Below are 24,988 nucleotides of genomic sequence, written 5' to 3'. Positions count from 1 at the left end.
TTGAGTGTCCTTTTTCTGTGTTCCTGTGGTTTCACTTTCTTTTAGCTGTTAGAAACCTGGATCATTTCCAGTTGTCATCACCAATGGCAGCCTGAATGACAAGTACAAAGGTGGAGAGAGACACTGACTCAAGCTGGAAAAGTTTGAAGGAGGAGGGAGGAAAAGATCAGTGAGAGAGAGAGAGAGAGAGAGAGAGAGAGAGAGAGAGGATGCAAGTGGGCGGTACAAACAGTAAGCAGAAATACAGGAACAAAGTGATAACGTATGCCAAAGTACACCTGCACACCTGAGTAAAGCCACTCCTTTCTCAGGGCATATCTAAAATGGTTGTGTTGTGCCGGGAGGGAAATGCCGTGAAGCAATCAACAACTTCAAAAGCCTGTAGCCACTTTCAGATTTATTCTGGTTTTCTTTTGGGAGGATTTGGCAGTTTGAGGAGTTTTTAGGGTTTTTTTTTTGTTTGTTTTTTTGTTTTTGTTTATTTATGTGAATTACTAGTGGATTTTGTTTGGAAGTCACATGCCAAAATTCAGACTTGAATTTTGATATACTTTCTCCATTCCTGATGAAGATGTGGGCAATGAAGGTCACCATCCTCCTCCTGTTCTGCTACGGTGAGTAAAAATGACTTACTGATTGCTGATTTGATTTACGGACATACATTACAAACAGTCAGACATTTAATGGAGCTGTTTCTTTGCAAAGAAGTTCTAATAGAAGAAATAAATAATACCATTGCAGTAAATTCTGGCAATATGTTTGACATAGACTACTTTATTTAAAATGAGCTGGAGTCCCAGAACACCACAATAACTTTGGTCATTCTAAATGATAGTGATCAATGTAAAATGCAATTTCAGTTTAGCATCTGCTTGATGTAATATCAACTACACCATTGTACAGCTTATAAAAATGCAAATTTTGAATGCACTACACTGTGTATAATTTTCAAACTCATGCCTTTCACATAACCAATAAACTACATGGACTATAACATTAAAACTGTAATAGGCTCCAGTTTGGTAATCTACTGCTCTGTGGAAAAGTCTTGACATTGTGGCCTATGTCTGATTTGTTGTAGCCATAAAATACAAAAGAGTCTGTATTTTGCTCACAGGGAAAGAAATTCTGTAGCACATTTTGCAGACCTGGAAAAAAAAAATATCAGCAAAGTTATGACGGGTAAAGTTACAGAACAAATCAAAGTAGTGGGTTTCAGCCACTAGCAGAAATAAAAAGTCAATCTTACATAATGTCCCACTGGTCCTAAATCCACTGTATCGACCAAGCATCAGAAGCTGGAGTGTGAAAATGGAGCAACTTTCCCGAGGCTTCATGTGTTGTATGTTAAGCTGCTGTGGATGCTGAGGCTTCAACTGGTTCAGGCTTTTGACTGTGATTGAAATGTAGCACTGGAGCTTGGCCAGAGTTAAGATGTAACTGGAACCATGCTACAGCACAGCATTGCAGATTTTACTGATAACTTATACAAAATGTTAATTTCAAAATGTCAAAATTAGGAACTGCACAATACCATGTTTTAATGTCTGATACGAGACTGATATTGAATCATTCAGGATCTGACATTACCAATACTAATCGAACATGTTTTTTTCTGTTGTCAAACATTTAATCTGGTAATAATTTCATATGTCTGGATGTATTTTGCTAATCTAGCTGTCTCACAAAACATCAGATCAAACTGTGAAACAAATATTGTGCTCGTATGGATATTCGGTTTTTGAATTTAATTGAATTGATTTATTATACATACAATTATTGTACAGATAAAAAGATACAATTATATGAAAGTTGCAACGTAAAACTTACAATAAAGCTAAAATAAAATAAATAAATAAAATATTTGCAGAGTATACAATTTGCGAACGACAAGGGAAACTATCAAGTTTTCAAAATAATGTATATACTTAATCCCATAGTGCTTTTCTAATTATTATTATTTCAGATATCTAATCCAGTAACTTTGGTAAATATTGTAATGACACTGATACAAAACATTGGATCGGTGTTACCTTGCTCAAAGCCAAATATTATGTATTATGATCAAACTGTTTATTGACATGTATTATTGATGTACAGATTTTACAGATTCACATTTTTCTGCAGTGTTCTCTTAGGCTGTATTTGGATTGTTTAAACCAACAACAACAACAACAGCGTACTGTGTACTTTCCAAACTATAGTTTCCTTGTCATGGGATCAAGGAACTTGGAATGCGCAGCTGCTGAAAAGTCATGAAGACAATTTTGTGTTGCTAAAACAATCCAGCTGTACTAATCCGACATTTTGTAATTATTTGACGTGTTATTGACATGAGTCTACCATAATGAAATTAATACAACCCCAATTCCATTGAAGTTGGGACGTTGTGTAAAATGTAAATAAAAACAGAATTCAATGCTTTGCAAATCCTCTTCAACCTATATTCAATTAAATACACCACAAAGACAAGATATTTAATGTTCAAACTGATAAACTTTGTTTTTGTGCAAATATTTGCTCATTTTGAAATTGATGCTTGCAACCTGTTTCAAAAAAGTTGTGACAGTGGTATATTTACCACTGTGTTACATCACCTTTCCTTCTAACAACACTCAATAAGCTTTTGGGCACTGAGGACACTAACTGTTGAACCTTTGTAGGTGGAATTCTTTCCCATTCTTGCTTGATGTACGACTTCAGTTGTTCAACAGTCCGGGGACTCTGTTGTTGTATTTTTCTACATAATGCACCACACATTTTCAATGGACAACAGGTCTGGACTGCAGGCAGGCCAGTCTAGTACCCGCATTCCTTTAATACGAAGCCACACTGTTGTAACACGTGCAGACTGTGGCTTATCACTGTGTAGCTGAAATAAGAAGGGACGTCCCTGAAAAACATGTTGCTTGGACAAGGTTGGGTAGGATTACTTTGAAAGAATACATGTGGATTACATGTATGTATGTACATACATTTGGATTACTTGTAATCTGATTACTTTTGGATTACATTTCAAAGTAATCCAACCCAACCTTGTGCTTGGATGGTAGCATGTGTTGCTCCAAAACCTGGATGTACGTTTCAGCATTGATGGTGCCATCACAGATGTGTAAATTCTCCATGCCATGAGCACTAGAACACCCCCATATACCATCACAGATGCTGGCTTTTGAACTTTAAACTGGAAATAATCTGGACAGTCTTTTTCCTCTTTTGTCTGGAGGACACGACATCCATGATTTCCAAGAACAATTTGAAATATGGACTCATCAGACCATAGCACACTTTTCCACTTTGCGTCTGTCCATTTCAAATGAGCTGGAGAAGGTGGCGGCGTTTCTGGATGTTGTTGATGTATGGCTTTTGCTTTGCATGGTAGAGTTTTACCGTGAACTTGTAGATGCAGCAACAAACTGTGTTAACTGACAATGGTTTTCTGAAGTGTTCCTGAGCCCATGCAGTAAGATCCTTTACACAATGATGTCGGTTTTTAATGCTTGCCGCCTGAGGGATCGAAGGTCACGGGCATTCAGTGTCGGTTTTTGGCCTTGCTGTTTACATGTAGAAAGTTCTCCAGATTCTCTGAATCTCCTGATTATATATTATGGAATGTAGATGACCGAATCCCCAAATTCCTTGCAAGTGAATGTTGAGAAACGTTGGAATTTTTTCACTTAGTTGTTCACAATCACCCAGTCATGACACTCACAATTAGCTTCCTCAGTTCCCAAATGCTTATTGAGTGTTGTTAGAAGGAAAGGTGATGTAACACAGTGGTAAACATACCACTGTCCCAGCTTTTTTGAAACATGTTGCAGGCATCATTTCAAAATGAGCAGATATTTGCACAAAAAAAAAAAAAAGTTTATCAGTTTGAACATTAAATATTTTGTTTTTGTGGTGTGTTCAGTCGAATATAGGTTGAAGAGGATTTGCAAATCATTGTGTTCTGTTTTTATTTACATTTAACACAACGTCCCAACTTCATTGGAATTGGGGTTGTATTTTTGGAACAAGGACTACAAAATGTGTATTTCAATTTATCTCCATTTATATAGTGCCAAATCACAACAAAGCTACCTCAAGGCACTTCACACAACTAAGGTCTAACTTTACCAACCCCCAGAGCAAGCACACAGGCAACAATGGTAAGGAAAAACTCCATCTGAGGAGACTCAAAGACTCAGAGACTCAAAGGGGTGACCCCCTGCTTGGGCCATGCTACCGACACAAACTACAAAACAATTCACAAAATGAGTATACATGAGATGTTGCTGGTGCACAGGGCAGGAGGGTTTCAGAAACAGACACCACACCCATCTCTGGATGGAGCCGCACCTCAAACAGAAAGAAAAAAACAGAATCAGGCATCAGAAAGACAATACATACAGTATAATTTGTTCAAGTTCAAGTTTATTGAGCACTTTGCAATAAAATAAAACAGAATAAAATGAAACAAAACTGATTTCTCAGCCAGTCAATCCATGCAACCCAAAGGGTGTAGGCAGATGTAAAGCTTGTATACACCTACTCCTTTTACCTCAGTAACTTTTACTTATCACAGCAAAACCAAACAAAACAAAACAAAGTGAGCAGAACAGTAAACACAGATATCTTAAAATAATTAATAAACTCAAATTCCTCATCATATCCACACCAATAACAGCACACATCTCATAAAAAAAAAAAAAAAAAAAAAAATTAATAACTTAATTGTCCATACTTTAACCAACAGCAATATAGTCCTTCAACCATATATTGAATTTTCAGAGAATTTAGACAATTTTCATGTATTCAGAGATTTCCTTATATTGGCGTTTAAACTGATTGACATTTGGACATCGCCTTCCTTCGACAGATTATTCCATATTTTAGGGCCACAAGTAGAAGCATAAAAGCCTTTCCTGGTTGTCCAAGTGCCAGCAATTTTAAAATGATACAAGCCACTTAAATTATATTTTCCCTCTCTCTCCTTAAAAAGCATTAAGCAACAAGAACAAAAGAAATACTAAGATGATCGCCGGCCACGAGCATTAAGCTTCACTAAAAGACCCAGAATTTAGATAAAGTTGATATATATAAAGGGAGAAAAGCAGGGGGCCTAAGACGGACCCCTGTGGAACTCCAAATTTTATGACACTGAGGTTAGAGGTAGTGTTATTGTACCAAACACAGTGAGAATGACTAGTCAGGTATGATGTCACCCATGCAAGGGCACTCCCAGTAATCCAACAATGATTCTCCAGCCTATCGAGTAGAATTATATGATCAAAGTATCACATGCAGCACTGAGATCCAACAGCACCAGAACCGTAGTGGTGCCCGAATCCATTGCAAGCAGAAAATCATTCACCACTTTAGTGAGAGCTGTCTCTGTGGAATGATATTTTCTAAAAGCAGACTGCAGTTGCTCAAAAAGATTATTCTCAGTAAGGTGGTCCATGAGCAAAATGATAGATTTGATATCGACCTATTGTTTTTCAATACACTAGGGTCAAGCTTAGATTTCTTAAGTTATGTTTTAATCATTGCAGATTTGAAACATTTACGAACAGATCAACAAGTTAATGAGAGATTAATAATTGCCAGCACATTTGGCCCAAGAGTGGGCCACAGGTTCTTAAACAGTTTTGTTGGTATAGGATCAAATAAGCAGGTTGTGCTTTTTGTAGACATGACGAGTTTCATCAGCATGCCTGGTGAGATACTATCAAATTCTGCAAATCTAGTTAATACCTCAGTAATGGCACCCACCTCAAAAGTAGAGTGTAGTGGCTGGGTTAAGGAATGCCGGGATATGTTTAACCTAATGTCTTCTATTTTCTTCTTGAAGTAATCCAAGAAATCTTGTGCTGTAAAAGGAGAGCAACTTACAGTGGTTGTCCATGAATAAGTGTGGCCACCGTGTCGAACAAGAACATTGAGTTATGTTTGTTTTTGTTGATCAAATCAGAGTCATAGATCCGTTTTTTAGCCATTTGTGCATGCTTATAGTCTAAGATAGCATCACGCCACGTGAGGTGGAATACTTCTAATTCTGAACAACGCCATTTCCATTCTAGACCTGTAGCCTTATGCTTGAGGTCACACAAGTAATCATTGAACCAAAGTGACTGTGGTTTGAGGGGCATGGCTTTAATAAAGGTGGTGCAATCATGTCGAGTGCAGTTTTGAGCACTGAGTATAAACTATTCACAAGACTGTCTACTGATTGGGTATTTTCCAAATGTGAAGCTAAGATATCAGGCAGTCTAGCTTCGAGTTTAGTCATAGTTGAGGAGTTGATGCATTGCCGCAGTGAAAAATAAGGTTGTTGTTCCACTAAACACAGCAGCGAAACTACAAGCCGAATAAGTGAGTGATCAGAGACCACCGATGCAAGAGGCATGATGTCAGTATTCATGACAGTGCCAGTGCAAGAACCAAATCCAGGGTATTTCCACTAATGTGCATCTAACCCTGAATGCATTGCTGAAATCCTCATGCATTCACAATTTCCATAAATGATTTGCAGAGGGGATTAGATGGCTTATTTATATGAATGTTGAAGTCACCAATAATCAGAATGTTATCTGCACTTGTTGACAAGTTAGAGATGAATGCACCAAATTCATCTAAGAATTCAGAGTGTGGACCAGGGGGCCTACATACAGTGACAAAATAATATGGCTGAATTTTTATTCTTCTGACCTTACGCAATACGTAGCATCGTGGTCAGAGCGGATAATCAGATGCTCAAACGAGTTATATCTGTAACCCCCAATAGCTAATAAGGTAAACCTAGATTTATAAATAATGCCCCACCATGCTTCACATCAAGAGGTACGTGACTAAATGTGTATGCTGGTGGGCAGGCCTCATTTAAGGGGAGGACAGCTGTAGGTTTTCAAAATGTGTATCTTTACACTTTGAGTTCTGACCATGTTGTTTCATGTGGAGTAAGATGTGCACAACACAGTTAAAAATTTCACTTCATTATCATGTAGGGATTATAGTAAAAGGGGATATAGGTTACAGCAAAATCAAAAATGTAACCCAGTGCTAAAATACCCTTGGCCATATGAACATTGTGTTCTTTATAATTTGCAGTTGTTTAAGTAATTGTTAAGATCCTGTTATCTTATGTACAATTTGTAGATGTTTAATAATGATGCAGAACCCTCTGTCTCTCTCTCTCTCTCTCTCTCTCTCTCTCTCTCTCTCTCTCTCTCTCTCTCTCTCTCTCTCTATATATATATATATATAAGGTTTAAATAACAAGAAGCCGTGCATTATACGATTTGAATGCACGACGCAGAGTGTTACTCCGCAAAGTGCATTCAAACCGTATAATGCATGGCTTTGAGTTGTTTAATCCGCTTATACCATGGTCCCACACAGTGAGCTAACACACAAATATTTATTTAAGTTAACACAACTTGATAAAAATGTGTGAGTATTTTGGACTATTTATGTTTTGTCTCTGATGCGCTTACGGAGTCTGCGGGCTCGCGCCGCAGCAGGCCACTCACACCGCCCCCCCTCTCTGCTGTGTCACGCTGTGACAAACTGGCAAACAGGTCCAGAAACTACGCTCGCTGTTTTTGATGCAGAGCGCTCGGCCGCCCGCCCTTTTTAATCAAACTACGCTGTTCTTCTGAACAATGTCTTGAACGTCCCATTTTCCTGAGGCTTTCAAACAGAAAAGCATGTTCAACATGTGCTGGCTTCATCCTTAAATAGGGGACACCTGATTCACATCTGTTTGTTCCACAAAATTGACAAACTCACTGACCGAATGTCATACTGCTATTATTGTGAACACCCCCTTTTCTACTTTTTTTACTAATAGCCCAATTTCATAGCCTTAAGAGTGTGCATATCATGAATGCTTGGTCTTGTTAGATTTGTGAGAATCTACTGAATCTACTGGTACCTTGTTTCCCATGTAACAATAACAAATATACTCAAAACCTGGATTAATCTTTTTAGTCACATAGCACTACTATTATTCTGAACAGTACTGTATACAGTGAGGAAAATAAGTATTTGAACACCCTGCGGTTTTGCAAGTTCTCCCACTTAGAAATCATGGAGGGGTCTGAAATTTTCATTTTAGGTGCATGTCCACTGTGAGAGACATAATCTAAAAAAAAAAAATATCCGGAAATCACAATGTATGATTTTTTTTAATAATTTATTTGTATGTTACTGCTGCAAATAAGTATTTGAACACCTGTGAAAATCAATGTTAATATTTGATACTGCAGCCTTTGTTTGCAATTACAGAGGTCAAACGTTTCCTGTAGTTTTTCACCAGGTTTGCACACACTTCAGCAGGGATTTTGGTACATTCCTCCATACAGATCTTCTCTAGATCTTTCAGATTTGAAGTTTCAACTCCCTCCAAAGATTTTCTATTGAGTTCAGGTCTGGAGACTGGCCAGGCCTCTCCAGGACCTTGAAATGCTTCTTACGGAGCCCCTCCTTAAATGCCGTGGTTGTGTGTTTGGGGTCATTGTCATACTGGAAGACCCAGCCATGACCCATCATCAGTGTGCTTACTGAGGGAAGGAGGTTGTTTGCCAAAATCTCACTATACATGACCCCATCCATCCTCCCTTCAATACGCTGCAGTCATCCAGTCCCCTTTGCAGAAGATCACCTCCAGAGTATGATGTTTCCACCCCAATGATTCACGGTTGGGATGGTTTTCTTGGGGTTGTTCTCATCCTCTAAACATGGTAAGTGGAGTTGATTCCAAAAAGCTGTATTCTGGTCTCATCTGACCACATGACCTTCTCCCATGCCTCCTCTGGATCATCCAGATGGTCACTGGTGAACTTCAAATGTGCCTGGACATGTGCTGGCTTGAGCAGGGGGAGCTTGCTGCCCTACAGGATTTTAAACCATGACAGCATCATGTATTACTAATGTAATCTTTGTGACTGTGGTTCCAGCTCTCTTCAGGTCATTGACCAGGTCCTCCTGTGTGTAGTTCTGAGCTTTCTCAGAATCATCCTTACCCCAGAAAGTGAGATCTTGCATGGAATCCCAGATCGAGGGAGATTGACAGTCATCTTGTGTCTCTTCCACTTTCTAATAAATAATCATAACAGTTGTTGTCTTCTACCAAGCTGCTTGCCTGTTGTCCTGTAGTCCATCCCAGCCTTGCGCAGATCTACAGTTTTGTTCCTGGTGTCCTTAGACAGCTCTTTGGTCTTGGCTATGCTGGACAGGTTGGAGTGTGATTGATTTAGTGTGTGAACAGGTGTCTTTTATACAGGTAACAAGTTCAAACAGGTGCAATTAATACCGTTAAAGAGTGCAGAATAAGAGGGCTTCTTAAAGAAAAATTAACAGGTCTGTGTGAGCCAGAATTCTTGCTGGTTGATAAGTATTCAAATACTTATTTGCAGCAGTAACATACAAATAAATTATTTAAAAAATCATACATTGTGATTTCCGGATTTTTTTTTAGATTATGTCTCTCACAGTGGACATGCACCTAAGATGGAAATTTCAGACCCCTCCATGATTTCTAAGTGGGAGAACTTGCAAAATTGCAGGGTGTTCAAATACTTATTTTCCTTACTGTATATATATATATATATTCTTTTTTTTTTTACAAATGGTGTTGATAACCATTTGTAAAAATCCAGGCGGCTTTTGGTGGCTTTCAGTTGAGTGAGTATCTGAGAAATTGTTTAACAGCTGGGCATGTTCCAATTTGTCCTTAAGGCTTCCAACGGAGGTGTTTTTCCTGTGGCGGGTGCGCCGCGCCGACTGCGAGCCAACGCACCAATCCGTCAGCACGTCTTTCATTCACGTCTTTCTCCTTTAACAGTGGAATGTCCGGATAAACTGCTGATTCTGACCTCTTCTGAAAGTTCTTTGTTCTCTCACGACGTCCTGGGTCAACAGAGGCTTAAATTTGGAGGTTTTCAGCTTGAAACAGGATGACGACGTCGCCTTGGAGCGCTACGCGACGTCCCGCTCCGTGGGAAGTCCTTACAGCGATAGAAACAATCCAAAATCTCTCATCAGCCGTTAAAATTTTCACCAAAAACCAGCTTAATTTGTCGAATGGTGTCCACTCGGATGTGCCTCACAGTTTTGGAAAAAATTTGATGAAGCACAGTGCCAGTCTCTCAGCAACTTCTCAGACAAAGGAATTCCGATGACGGGGCTGGACCACTCCTCCCACAAGGCGTGCTCACAGGCGAATGACGTCACCGACAGGCGTGAAAAAACTCTCGCATGTCCACGAGGGTTCAAGCTTGGCTGATGTAATCACACATGATTCAAATCCATATGTTTTTTAAAAAAAAAATAATAAGGTCGGATACTTTTCTAATAGACCTCGTATATGTGCATGAGCTTTTGAAAAGAGTGGAAGTTAGTTTTGAGTTAGCGGATGTTAGTTTGCAGATATTATCATGTTGACAAAGGTCACACTCAATCTCCTGTAAACTCATATCTATTTATATGAATCCCAATCAGCCAATTTAATAAACATTTGGTCTTCAAATAACCATTTTTAACTCTGTTCATTTTACATCGCAATAATGTATTCTAGTCACATATATCATACAGTATCACACATACAACTAATATTGAAAGTTCAAAAGCTATGATGATATTTGCAAATTATTGCAAGAAATGTAAAATGCATAATGAGTAACAGTAACTTGCATTGTGGTCTCTGTCTTCAGAACTTTTAAATATAAATCATTTTAATTTTACAAACAACGTGGCACCAAGAACCCACATGAACCCACATAGGAACAGGAACTTGCAAAAGGATTGAAGAAACACATAAAAATAAACAACATTAAATTGAAATATCAATAAAATAAAATTTAACTTAAATAAAACTGGAAGGGTAGTGCATTTTTTCATGAATGTTTGAGCATTTATGTAACATAAACCCTTATTATGACAAACAAACAAAAACTGGGGTTTAATGTTCACATATTTGGACTTTGTACGTTGCATCTTCCAAGTTTGAGAATATTATTAACCAGAAATTAATATTTAAAATAGCCCATCGCAAGTTCATACAAAGCTTTCAAGGTGAATCTGAGAAAATGTTTGCATGAACATCCATCCATAGAGCTCAGAATGCATTTGAAAAAAAAAGATCAGTTATTCCAGTATAATAACAAAACACTTCTCACCAATTATTTGCTTTAAGAAATCACTGGATGCATATATACCCTAATATTTTAGGGTATATATGGGTATATATTTAATATTTGTTTTGTGTTTTGGTTTGTGAATTGTGAATTTAAATGCTGTTGTCATGAGGAATATGAGGCTATATTAGCTTCTTTCCTTTCATCAACAATTTAAACAGTTCTTATCATTGCTGCCACATACTTCAGACTTCAGACTTCAGACAACTTTATTGATCCCAAAAAAGGGCAATTACGTTTACACTCCAATTACCTCAGACAAGATACAGTAATTAATCCACAATTATTACTTGTTTACCGTAATAATGGCACACTTCAAAATTAAAGACAACACATATACATTTGACATTGTTAATGTGCACTGAACTTGAAATAGTCCGTCTTCCCAATTGAGGAAAAGTGCTTGAAGGCCGCAGCAGGATGAGGCCTGCGCCACCCAGCCTGGGGTTTGAAGGCAGCAGCAGTAAAAAAAAACACGCTGCCTTCGAGGTGGCAATGAGGAAGCCATGGTGGGGGGAGTGGAGAGACACGAGGGGGGGGTAATAGGGATGGAGGGAGGGAGACGTGTCGTGTGCAGATGAGTTAAATTTCTGACAGTTTCTGTCCGTGTGTGTGTGTAAAGTCTGATGTTGCTAGGCAACAGCAGGCTGGGGGGGGGGGGGATGAGAAGGGGGGGGGGGGGTGAATTCCTTCACCAAGGCTGTAGATCCTTCTGGTAGAAGAGCAGGGAATTTGGCCTTCAGGAGCCGATAAGGCTGCCATGTTGATGTTTCGCGGAGAGACACAGAATTCTATCTACTGCACCCCTGACTGTCGAGAGTCCAAATTTATGAAGAATATTCTCTGGTCCTCAGCAGTACAATTCCTTTGCAATGCAGTGATTTGTTCCGAGATTGAATCCATTTTGCATTTGAGTTCAAGAGTTCACGCAGTCTGAGATTACACAGCATTGCCCAACTCATTAATTATGACGGACTGATGAGGGGACAAAATTCTGGAAGCAGCCGTCTTGCTAATATTCCTGTGGGTCAGGGCAGTGCACAAACCAATCAGCACCAAACCTCCCACCATAAAGCGAAAAAGAATGAATCCTCAACGTCTTCCACAGAGAGTGGAGCCACATGTCACACTCCATTCTCTCAGCCGTCGAGAGCAAAGCCCGCTGGGTAGGTTCCATCCGGGCATGCAGGGTCCCCAAACCCTGATCTTCTTGTCGAAAACAAATGGTGTCTGTTATGTGTCGGACGCAGCTCGGAGAACCGACCAGCGTTTGAAGGACCCAGTATGAAATAAGCAGAGCACGGTACAAAGGCTAACTGAATTTAATACATAACAGTGATGTGATACAAAAACAACAAAAGAGTGTGCGGTCTGGCGTGGTGGTGATACGGTGCGCTCCCAGCAGCGCTAACGGTCCGGAGCCAGAAGCCGTTCGGACCCAAGGACCCCGCTGACACCCCCCAGGTGGCCGCAACAAACCGAGTCTGTGAAAGAAGGAACCATTATGTGAGTCCACACTCTACACACAGAGAGAACACTCAAAGGTGTACATAAACAGCAAACACTTCCTGGCTTAATTACTAATCAGCTTCCCAACCTGCAGGCATGGAACATCCAGTTCACAAAACTCCACTGCAGTGGAAGCCGATACATGACTAACGTACAGCTCAATATAATAAGGTGTGAGGGACACCACATTTACTGACTGTATAAACGTTAGTCACAAAATCTAACATACCTCAGGAAGTGTGCTGACGAGCGTGAGACCTCACCCCCTCCTCTTTCACAGACCGTGCATCAAACCCTGGACGTTCTCTGCATCCACTGATGATGAGATGGCTCCCGAGACGACGATCTCACCCGTCTGGTCACAAGGTCGAGTCTCTGGCAAATACACACTGTATACTCCAGTCTTAAATGCCACCATGTTCCAATCCATATAGATGCACCACAGCTGTGAGTCCTGACGAGCCGCAGGTGATCAGGGTGAGGTCCTGATAACCTCAGCAACACAGCCACTCAGTCCCAAATGCAAGCCACCTGGAAGGAAAAACAAAAGACAGAAACAAAAAGGCAGCCAGGCCCCCCAGCCATGCAACAGTGTCAATGGCGTTGAGAGACCAGTTGATCAATTCCATAGTTAATCCAAATCATAATTTGAAGAATTCACGTTCTGGTGAAGCTGTGACTTACATATTTCCAGGTAATTTTCTTCATTGCGAAACCTACTTAACCAAAAAAAAAGACCATCCATCCCAATTGATATCTTGCAGGACAAGTAGGACTCATGGCTGTCATTTAATTTCTTTCCAAAATGTGCATTTGACATTAAGATGATGCAAAAAAAATAATCAATCACTGCATATTTCTAAGAAGTAATAATAGCGTCTGGGGGACAGACCACACCTTAGTAGGTAAAGTAGTGGTCCTCTAATTGAAGGACAAAATTTCATGTACCAGTTGCTTCTGACTATCAAAATGGCCTTATTCTTAACACTAAATGCCAAATTGTTGTTCTCTTCTGGGTATGACATTCTTTTGCACCAGCCTGTTGAAATCTTCCATCAGTGTCTATGGCAGGATTGGCATGCTGGCCACAGTTTAAGAAAATAAATAAATAAAAATACACCCACTTCAAAACCCACATGTGGATTGTCCTCAGTGGATTTTGTCCTCAGTGGATTTGTCCAGTACACAAATGGAAGTGTGACCTCCCATCTGTCCTTTATCCCACAGCTTGTCATTCCACTGGCAATGAGAGTGTGTATTTCATCTCCAGAAACTTCAACAACACACTCCATTGGCATCATTTCGAACCTGATTTCCCAGAGGAAGAGGTTTTCTACAGCGTCCAGTACCGGAGGTGAGATCCACAATGACAGATGACTGATTGTTCTAATTTTTCTCTATCTGTTGCCCGGTTTGCAGATTCATATGGAGATAAGGTCACAGCAAGAAAACTCTGTTGCCCAGTAGACATTAGCTCATAGTAGTTACATAAACAATATGAAATAGTAATATTGTAAAAGGTGACAGGGTGGCTTCGTGGTTAGCACAGTTGCCTCACAGCAAGAAGGTCGTGGGATTGCTTCCCACTTTGTCCTTTCTGTGTGGAGTTTGTACATTCTCCTCCCACCACCAAACACATGCAGGTTAGGTGAAATGGTAACTTTACATTGACCGTAGGTGTGAGCGTGAATGATTTTCTTGGTCTATATGTGGCCAAGTGATAGACTGGCTCCCTGTCCAGGGTGTACCCTGCCTCATGCCCTGTAAATACTGGAATAGGACCCTAGCCTCTAGCCTCCCTGTGACCCTTGATTGGAGTAAGCAGGTATAGAAAATTAATGAATATTGTAACAGATATATAGAAGCTTTCATCTATTCCATGAATCCTGTGTCTTAGTTTGCACCTACACAGCGGTGCATTTTTATAACGTGTTTGTTCTCAAGTTATAGCCCTACCGTATATTCTTAATGGTGTATACTGGCTCAGTTATTTGTTTCTTTCAACCAGCATGTTGTTTTGAGATGCATAATACTTTCGTTGGGGATCAGCTCAAGTCTAATGTGGCTGAGTGGAAAACTAAAGAAGACCTGCAGGTCCTCTTCCTGACCAATGGTCATGGAAATATTTTGGTGTGCTTCCCTTTTTATGACTCTGCCTCAAACATCACAATAAAAGGAAATATATAACGGCTGAGTGGATCCTTGTCATTTGATTGGTGCTTTGTATGTCACATGACATCGATAAATTCATCCCATTTGTGTTGCATTGCATTTAGAGTGACGTTTGGTTCCATTCAGAGTGAAAATTTGGTTCCATACGTTTGGAACCATTGCAGTCTGCATACGTGCACACAAACATGCACACACATGCACGCGTGCACCCATACGTGCTCATGCATGCACATGCACGCACGCCCATACATGCGGGTGCGTGCACACACATGCTTAAACAAAACAAATCCACTGCACTGTCTGGAGGCTGTTAGCAGGAATGAAAAGCTGGACAAATTTCTGAAGTGATTTTTTTTGCTGCACTGAGGATGTACACAATCTTTTTTTGGTAGTACACGTGCGCACAAGTGCCGATCTGGTTGTGTGTTTGTGCGCGCACGTGGGAGACAACGACACCATGATTTGATTGAGCTAATTGACGCTGCTAATTATTGTAACACACACACACACACAATCCACACACACAATCCACTCCGCTGTAAGCCGTCTGGATGCAAGAAGAGCTGTTCAGATGAAAAACTGAAGTGATTTTTGGCTGGACTGAGGAACTACAGACAGTCTTTTTTTTTTAATGGAAGTCCAAAGTCAGTGCTGTGCACTGACTTCGGACTGTTGTTTAGAAATTAATAAATATCAAATGACAAGGATCTATTTTAGTCGTTATATAAAACACATAATGAATGTTCTTAAATTCGTTCAATGGAACAAATATTTAATTAACATTCATTATTTGTATAATGTCAGGTCTGGGAACATGTACTCAAGCTAAGCCAGACTACAAGGCAAGATTTACCAGTCGATTTACGCACCTGTACACACCAATGGGCATGAGCTTTGGGTATTGTCTGAAAGAATCGGGCAATAGATACAAGTGGCAGAATTTAGGTTCATCCATCAAGGTATCTGGACTTAAACTCTTGAGTGTAACAGGGTGGGAAGTGTGAAGGTATCAGGATTCGGAGGACAGCCACTGCTTCTTTGCATCAAAAGTTGCCAGCAGAGGTGGCTCAGGCATGTGGTTAGAATGACCCCTGGGTTAACTCCCTAGGGACGTCTTCCTGGCACACCTAACTGGGATGAGACCATGGGGAACACCCAGGACATGATGAAGGGATCATATTTCACAGCTGGTTTGGGATTTCCTCTGGATTCCCCAGAAAGAGTTAGAGGACTTCACCAAGGATAGTTAGGGCTGAAGTACTTGGTCTGCTACCAAGGCATCTCAGACTGTTAAGCAGCAGAAAATGAATGAATGAATGCTGATTTTCAGACTCAGATTTTCCATACAGTCCAAAGAGCTTTCCATTTGCTGTTGATTGGTTTAGTTGACCCCCAAACAATATGTACCCATTTAAATAAACTTTAATCATTTGACATATGTGTTAACTCTACAGTTAAACAATGAGATAGTAACACATACCTGTCCACAGACAATTATCGTATTAGTTCTGGTCCTGGGCCTGGGCATGTACTAGCTTAATTAGGGGGACCTTGCGAACCCTGCAGGATTTTAAACCATGATGGCATAGTGTGTTACAAATGTAATCTTTGTGACTGTGGTCTCAGCTCTCTTCAGGTCACTGACAAGGTCCTCCATGTAGTTCTGGGCTTTCTCAGAATCACCCTTACCCCATGAGGTGAGATCTTGCATGGATCCCCACACTGAGGAAGAATGCCAGTCATCTTGTGTTTCTTCTATTTTCTAATAATTACGGCAACAGTTGTTGCCTTCTCACCAAGCTGGTTGACTATTATCCTGTAGCCCATCCAGTCTTGTGCAGTTCTACAAATTTGCCCCTGTGTCCTTAGACAGCTCTTTGGTCTTGGCCGTAGTGGATAGGTTGGCATGTGATTGGTTGACGGTGTCGTCATGTGTCTTTTATACAGTAATTAATACAGGTAAAGAGTGGCGAATTGGAGGGCTTCTTAAAGAAAAACTAACAGATCTGTGAGAGCCAGAATTCTTGCTGTTTGGTAGGTGATCAAATACTTATTTCATGTAATAAAATGCAAATTAATTATTTAAAAATCATACAATGTGATTTTCAGATTTCTTTTTTTTTTTTTTTTTTTGATTCTGTTTCATAGTTGAACCATACCTACGATAAAAATTACAGACTTTTCCATTCTTTGTAGGTGGGAAAACTTGCAATATCGACATTTGCCACACGATAGGTAGCAGTACCTCACATTCACTCCCATGTGGAACTAGAAATAGGAGGAGGCACACCCTTGAAATAATGGTTGTAAACTTCTAGTTGTGTTCTAGTCTGTCACCCACAATTCGGGTCTTTGCCAGATTTGTTGGTGCCAGAACCTATACTATTTACTACAAATTTATTAAAATCTCTCTGCCCAGTATTTTTTCTATGCTTTTAACATATATTTAACATCAATATAAGTTACTTAAAAGCATTTTAAAAAATCTGGCAAACACATGAATTTACACAAGGCAGAAACTTTGAAACTGTTTTTTGAAAAAAAAAATGAAGTCTTTTGGATAGAAGACTCTGGTTCTCACCCGCTCTTCTCTCATTACAGTGATTTGAAGGATTATGATTACCAGATTAAAGAGGAGTGTCAGAACATTACTGCTCTAACCTGTGACCTGACTGCAGAAACCCCATCAATTTTGGATGTTCACTACATGGCTCAGGTGTTTGCCAATGGTCACCTGCTTGGCCGCACAAACACTTTTAAGCCAATAGCAGAAAGTACGTACAAAAAAAAAAATGCATTTTATGTATGTATGTGTGTGTGTGTGTGTGTGTGTGTGTGTGTGTGTGTGTCTGTCGAGAATTTGTATTTACAGTCCAGGTGATAAGTTTTACATATCCTTTGGCTAAAACCTTTCAACTCAGTTTTAGAATGTAGAATATTACTTTATGTCCATGGGGTTTTAGAAAAAATACTAATCGAGACAAAACTAATTCAACTTCTATTTTCACATTTTATTTCATTAGGTCGTATTGTGTTTTAATCATTTAACTTGACTTGAGGAGATCAGATAGACTTTCAAATAGATAGACTTCCATTTTTGTCTTATCTTAACAAAGTGCTAGGCCTTTATCCTGGTGAACTGCAGACTTTTGTCAAGGTTTTTGTGTGTAAATTTTAGAGTAACGGCTTCCTCCTTGGTTGGCTGGTTTACAGGCCATAGCACTGGAATGATTGCTTCTTGTCAGATGAAGAAATCATTTTATCTATTTCCACCAGCTTTGTTCTTAAATATAATTGTGAGGTTTTGGAAGACTGTCAACACTAAATGAAAGAGGCTCAAATAATCAAGAATACCCAGGAATGTATAAAGTTTATTTCTAATATTTTTGCACAGTAGATTGTACAGTTGTTTGTGGTGGCATGAATGTTTTGATGGTGGCTCTTAAGGAGGAACTTGATTTGTGGAGATCAGAAGATCAGAAGCCTTTGCTTAACTCTTTAAATTATTTTTTCTGCTCTTAAAATAAAGCACTGGAAGGCACTTACATCTGGAAAGTATTCACAGAGCTCCACATTTTGTTATGTGACAGCCTTATTCAAAATGGAATAAATTAATTTCCCCTCAAATTTTTTTTTTTATTATTCTTTATGAGTTTTCAACAATGATGGGCACATTAAACATGTACAGATATAGTATGTACACTCCTCAATAGTGTTTAGAATTCTTAATTTACATTCCCATCATATAAAGTAAAAAATAGAAAATGAAAACATTAATCAATCTACTCACATTTTCCAAATAAAACTGAGCCTTTTTAAGTTTGTGTATTCAACCCACTTTTCCCAACATAATCTCTTCTATTTTGTAAATATCTGATGTTATTTCCCACTATGTTGTCAAATTTGGTACTTCCTGTGATAACCATTTTTTGGTTATACACTTCTTACTCGCAACCAACAAAATACTAAATAAAGATTTATCTTTTTTCATGCAGTCCTGTGGTACTTTTCAAAAAAATTATCTTAATCTCAAAGGGGATTACACATTTAAAAATTTCTTGCAGTGTTCCATGAATGTCATTCCAATATTGTTTAATTAATGAACAGAGTATGGAAGTGATTTGTTCACATTTTCTCCAACAGACAGGGGGGTTTCCACCATAGTGAGACTTCTGACATGGAGGAATAAAATATCTAATCAAGGTTTTCCATCCAAACTCTATCCATCTCTGTGAGGAAGTACATTTCCATTGATTTTTCCATATAAGTGTCCATTCCTCCTCGGTTATGTTTATTACTGCTTATTACTGCTTTCTCCCATAGTGCCTTAACAGTCCCAGCTGAATATGACATGTGATTTGACAAAAATTTATACAAAAAAGATTTTTTTTTTTTTTGACATCATTAGCTTATGCATGTTTAAACAACTTTAACAGATCCAGATAACATCAGATACCATATCTACTTTTGTGTCTGAATAATGTCGTATCTGCAAGTATCAATAAAAGTCTTGTTTTTTTAAGATATATTTGTGTTTCAGTATTTCAAAACTAATTAATTTACCATCTTTAATCAAGTTGGTAGTCCTTTGGTGGTCCAAGTTTTAAATTGTGAATCTAATCAGTTTAGAACCAAGTCAGAATCATATGTATACCATTTTAACACTGCAGTGTCTTTATCAAGTTTGTATTCTTTCACCATGTTTTTCCATACTGAAAGAGTACATTGAACCCAAGGTTTATCAACCCTGTTTATGTATTTTTGAATATTTTGGTCTGCCAACATGGATTGTATTGGGACAGAAAAGATTTTCTCCTCAATACTTTTCCACTGGGCATTATAAGATACAGCACTGTCTTAATCTGTTCTGCACGGTAATAGTTCTTAAGAGATGGCAGGCCCAATCCTCCTTTTTCTTTAGCTAATTGTAAGTTTTTGAAGCTGACTCTAGGTCTCTTCCCTGCCCATACATATTGTCCATCCATCCATCCATCCAATAATTTTCTTCTGCTTTATCCGGAATCGGGTTGCGGGGGCAGCAGCTCAAGCAAAGCCGCCCAGACCTCCCAATCCACACACACCTCCCCCACCTCCTCCAGGGGAACCCTGAGGCGTTCCCAAGCCAGCCGAGAAATGTAGTCCCTCCAGCATGTCCTGGGTCTTCCCCAGGGCCTCCTCCCGATGTGTCGTGCCCGGAACACCTCTCTAGTGAGGCGTCCATGGGCATCCGGAAAAGATGCCATAGCCACCTCAGCTGGCTCCTTTTGACGTGGAGGAGCAGCGGCTCGACTTCGAGCTCCTCCCGAGTGACCGAGCTCTTCACCGTATCTCTAAGGGAGCACCCAGCCACCCTGCGGAGGAAACTCGTCTCGGCCGCCTGTGCTTGCAATCTCGTTCTTTCGGTCATGAGCCAATTCTCATGACCATAGGTGAGGGTCGGAACGTAGATCGATCGGTAAATCGAGAGCTTTGCCCCCCTACTCAGCTCTCTCTTCACCACGACAGTCTGATACAGCGATCACATCACTGCAGACACTGCACCAATCCGTCTGTTGACCTCATGCTCCATCCGTCCCTCGTTTGTGAACAAGACCCTGAGATACTTAAACTCCTCCACTTGAGGCAAGAACACTCCACCAACCTGAAGAGGGCAAGGCACCTTTTTCCGGTCGAGAACCATGGCCCGGACTCTTCACACTCAGCACGCTGTGCACGCTGAAGGTCCTGATTTGACGAAGCCAACAGAACCACATTGTCCGCAAACAGCAGAGATGAGATTCTGTGGTTCCCAAACCAGACCCCTCTACACCCTGGCTGCACCTGTCCATAAAGATAATGAACAGAACCGGTGACAAAGGGCAGCCCTGGCGGAGGCCAACGTGCACTGGAAACAGGTTTGACTTACTACCGGCAATGCGAACCAAGCTCCTGCTGCGGTCGTACAGGGACCGGATAGCCTTTATCAATGGACACTGGGCCCCGTACTCCCGGAGCACCCCCCCCACAGGGTGCCCCGAGGGACACGGTCAAATGCCTTCTCCAGATCCACAAAACACATGTGGACTGGTTGGGCAAACTCCCATGAACCCTCGAGCACCCGATGGAGTGTGTAGAGCTGGTCCAGTGTGCTGCGACCAGGACAAAAACCACATTGCGCATCCTGAATCCGAGGTTCGACTATCAGTCAAATTCTTCTCTCCAGTACTCTGGAATAGACCTTACTGGGGAGGCTGAGGAGTGTGATCCCCCTGTAGTTGGAACACACCCTCCGTTCCCCCTTCTTAAACACAGGGACCACCATCCTGGCCTGCCAATCCAGAGGCACTGTCCTCGACCTCCACGTGATGTTGCAGATGCGTGTCAACCAAGACAGTCCCACAACATCCAGAGAATTAAGGTACTCAGGACGGATTTCATCCACCCCAGGAGCCTTGCCACTGAGGAGCTTTCTAACCACCTCTGTGACTTTGGCCTGGGTGATGGATGACTCCGCCTCTGAGTCCCCCATCTGTGCTTCCTCTTCGGAAGACGTGACGATGGGATTGAGAAGATCCTGGAAGTATTCCTTCCACCGCCCGACAACATCCCCAGTCTGGGTCAACAGCTCCCCACCCGCACCGTAAACAGTGCCGGTGGACAGCTGCTCCCGCCTCCTGAGGCATCGGATGGTTTGCCAGAATTTCTTCGAGGCTGACCGATAGTCTTCCTCCGTGGCCTCCCCAATCTCCTCCCAGACCCGAGTTTTTGCCTCTGCGACCGCACGGGCTGCAGCACGCTTGGTCTGCCGGTACCTGTCAGCTGCCTCCGGGGTCCCACTTACCAACAAAGACAAGTAGGACTCCTTCTTCAGCTTGAAAGCATCCCTTACTTCCAGCGTCCACCACTGGGTTTGGGGATTGCCGCTTCGACAGGCATCAGAGACCTTGTGACCACAGCTACGAGCGGCCGCATTGACAATGGAGGTGGAGAACATGGTCCACTCGGACTCCATGTCTCCATGTCTTGTAACTATACCAAATGCCCTTTTATATTAAATGAGACACATTTAATACTACAATTACTCATTACTTATTCTACTTATGTTGTACAGAATATCGTAATTTAGAGGAAAATGGTCAGTTCCCTTAACAAATGTGAACACAGAACAACAACACAAAAGGAAATAAATATTACAATACAACTGTGATTCCAGGGTAGGGGTCTAACTGACCCTGCAAGGTGTCATGACTATCGACTACCAGCGGGGGAAACCTCTCCTCTCTAACGAAAGAGGGCCCCGCAGACAATTTAACGTGTCCATTTCTCCACTAATTAAAGTCTCTCCAATTAGATATCCTCATTTAGTGAGGGAAAAGAGTAAAGTTTCCTATAAGCCTACCAGATGGGATGTTATAAAACTTGTGTAACCTCACTGGTCCTCGGAGGTGGATGATGTGTGTCTCTTGAAGACCTGGAGCTTCTCTCGGATGACTCATTCCCAGTGCTCCCTGATGTCCCGCTGCGGCTACTTCTCCATCAGTCTCCACACCGACCGTGACAGCTGCTCCATCAGCCTCTCCTTCGGCGTTACCTTTATCACCATGAAACCCTTCGCTGTCATGTCTGCCATCACCTCCTCTGCTGTCTAGTAAGGCACTGCCCCGTCTCGGTAAAACACTCTCAGTTTATCGGGGAAGAGAGTCTGAAATGATGTTTTTCTCTCTCAGCGCTCATTTGGCTTTGGTGTATTTTTTGCACCTCTGGAGGATAGTAGGAGGATAATCCTGGTCAAAATATATTCTTCTTCCCTCCAGGAGTGCAGTCTTTTTGGTCCATGCTCTGCGTAAAATTTCTTCTTTAGTTGAGAAGCAAGCAAACTTTATTATTATGGAGCGGGGTTTATTTTCGCCCTTCCCCTGTGGATTGGGGGCTCCAACCCAGTGCACTCCCTCGGTGTCAAGGCTGACAGACTCGGGGATGTCCAGACTGCTCCGAAGAACTTTCTCCATGAAGCTCACCATGGATGAGCGTTCTGCCTCCTCCGAAATATTATAGACTCTTAGATTATCACATCTGGATCTTGCTTCTTGATAAGTTTGCTTTCTTGCTCACTTATGATTTTTATCATCTTGGTCAGAACCTGCCCCACATTTTGGACATGGTCTTCCACTTGGTCAATTTGAGTGTCAGCTTCTGTTATCTTTTGGTTCACGCTGGACAGGTCAGATTTAAAGTCTTGAAATTCCTTGCGGAAGCCTCGTATTTCTCCAAGCACCATCGCCAAAATGATGGAAGTTGGCTCATTGTTAGCACTAATATTAGTGCTAGCATTAGCTTCTTTGCTGGGCTCTTGAGGTAGCGTGGTCTCCGCAGCATTGTCTTCACTTGCGCAGTCTTCAGCCACAGTTTTTTATTGTGTGTCTCTTTTCCCTGTATTCACCTCATTTTCCCTTTAACTTAATGTGACAAAATACAAAATCCTGATACTTATACAGGGTGAAATAATAAAATTCTCATCGCCCTGAGCTGCTAGTCAGTAGGATGACATCACCAGAACCTATACCTCCCCTCAACATTCTACTCACCACAATGTCAACATGAAAAAGTTTTTTGAAATTTGGCAAATTTATTAAAAATAAAAAGTAAGAAATCACATGTCCATAAGTATTCACACCCTTTGCTCAATACTTTGTTAATGCACCACAGTGTTTATTTATTTATTTGTCGGTCTGTCTGTTAGCAGGAATACGTCAAACCTACTGCACGGATTTTGAGAACATTTTCATCACAGATACATATTAGGTCATGGTGGTGATCTGGATCCGGATTTTGGATCAGGATTTCAATTTGTATGCTTCAGTTTGTTGGATTTTGAGAATTAATTCAAAAGTACTTCATGAATTTTGATCACATTTTTTGCACATTGGTGTTAGGCTTTGGAAAACCCCATTAAAATTTGCAGGTGATCTGGATCTGGATTTCACTCTGTAGACTTTTAAGGACTTTGTAGACTGTTAAGGATTATGTCAAAACTACTTCACGGATATGACATCACAATGTAAAACCAAGATCAGGAAGACACTATTCTGTTCCAGATTGTGAATTAAATATCAGATTGCAACATTTTGAGATTATTGCATTAGATTATGGGCTCCAGATCCAGGTAAAGTCTGGGTCATGATGTGCAAGGGTTGACCCTTGCTGGATGTCAGAAATCTCTGATTGCTCCTGTTTCATATGTTTCTGGAATCTTCCATGTTCCATAACATTTAAAGAGGCATGCATCTTGGTTCAAAATAACTGTTGACCTTCTGATAATCTAAAGTAGTGAGTGAATCCTGAACTCAATCTATATATTCACTATTTAAAAAAAAGAACAAGCTGACCTGACAGTGAAAAGTGTCACATCGATATACAAATTCAAACTTAATTATAAGCACTGCATTATTACATTATTTGTCTGGATATACTAAAAAGCACATCTTTTTTATATACCTGTACCACTAACTCAATGCACACTATGCCTATTGGATTGACCAACTGTGTATGTTATATTTGTTTATGTTAGTTTGTAGGCCCATGGGCCTAATTCGCATGGTGGAAAGATCAGACTGATTCAGTAAGTACACCAGAAGTAGCAATACGGGAAAAAAAAAAGTTGTTAGATGGAAAATGAGTAGTTCAACTGGTGCTCTTTGATCAAGGGAGCCAAAAATAAAAACTTTTTTATGCAGATTAATAAGGCATATTATTTACATACAAATTGTTTAGTAACATTGGTCGTCTGGTGTTATGAAAAATTGATTTTGACAGTTTTTAATCAAGGTGTTTGTAATCTCTAGCATTATTTTCAAGTAAGACTCAACTGTGTTCCTCTAAATGTTTCACATTTCTTATCTCCACAGCTGTGCTTAGTGAACCTATGTTGAACATATCCACGATGACATCATCCTTACACATTAATGTCACACTGCCTTTGGGACCAAATGGCAAATCTATTGCAGACATTTTTAACAGCTCCAAACGCTGGCCATCCATACCATCAACTTATTATATCTTAGTTATCACCCAACCAAAGTGGGCTGCACAGGTGAGTCTGTGTGTTGACAGTAAGAACCAAATACAAATTTTATATTTTGGGTTTTTTC

The 24,988-nt window shown here is 40.5% G+C and overlaps 1 protein-coding gene across 1 annotated transcript in view; it reads left to right on the top strand.

Annotated features, from left to right (window-relative positions):
* The first annotated feature begins 291 nt into the window (after positions 1–291).
* The window catches only part of LOC117513877, a 44,959-nt gene continuing 20,262 nt past the window's right edge, over positions 292–24,988 (top strand). Inside the window, exons 1-4 of the mRNA XM_034174113.1 lie at positions 292–614; positions 13,917–14,043; positions 17,463–17,635; positions 24,746–24,930. Of these exons, the coding sequence (XP_034030004.1) occupies positions 566–614; positions 13,917–14,043; positions 17,463–17,635; positions 24,746–24,930 (534 nt within the window). The 5' untranslated portion in view covers positions 292–565. The remainder of the gene's footprint in view (positions 615–13,916; positions 14,044–17,462; positions 17,636–24,745; positions 24,931–24,988) is intronic.

Source organism: Thalassophryne amazonica, chromosome 7 (assembly GCF_902500255.1).
Source record: "Thalassophryne amazonica chromosome 7, fThaAma1.1, whole genome shotgun sequence".
Taxonomy (NCBI): Eukaryota; Metazoa; Chordata; class Actinopteri; order Batrachoidiformes; family Batrachoididae; genus Thalassophryne; species Thalassophryne amazonica.
Note: the sequence above shows the minus strand (reverse complement) of the source record. Positions and strands in the feature narration are given on the sequence as shown.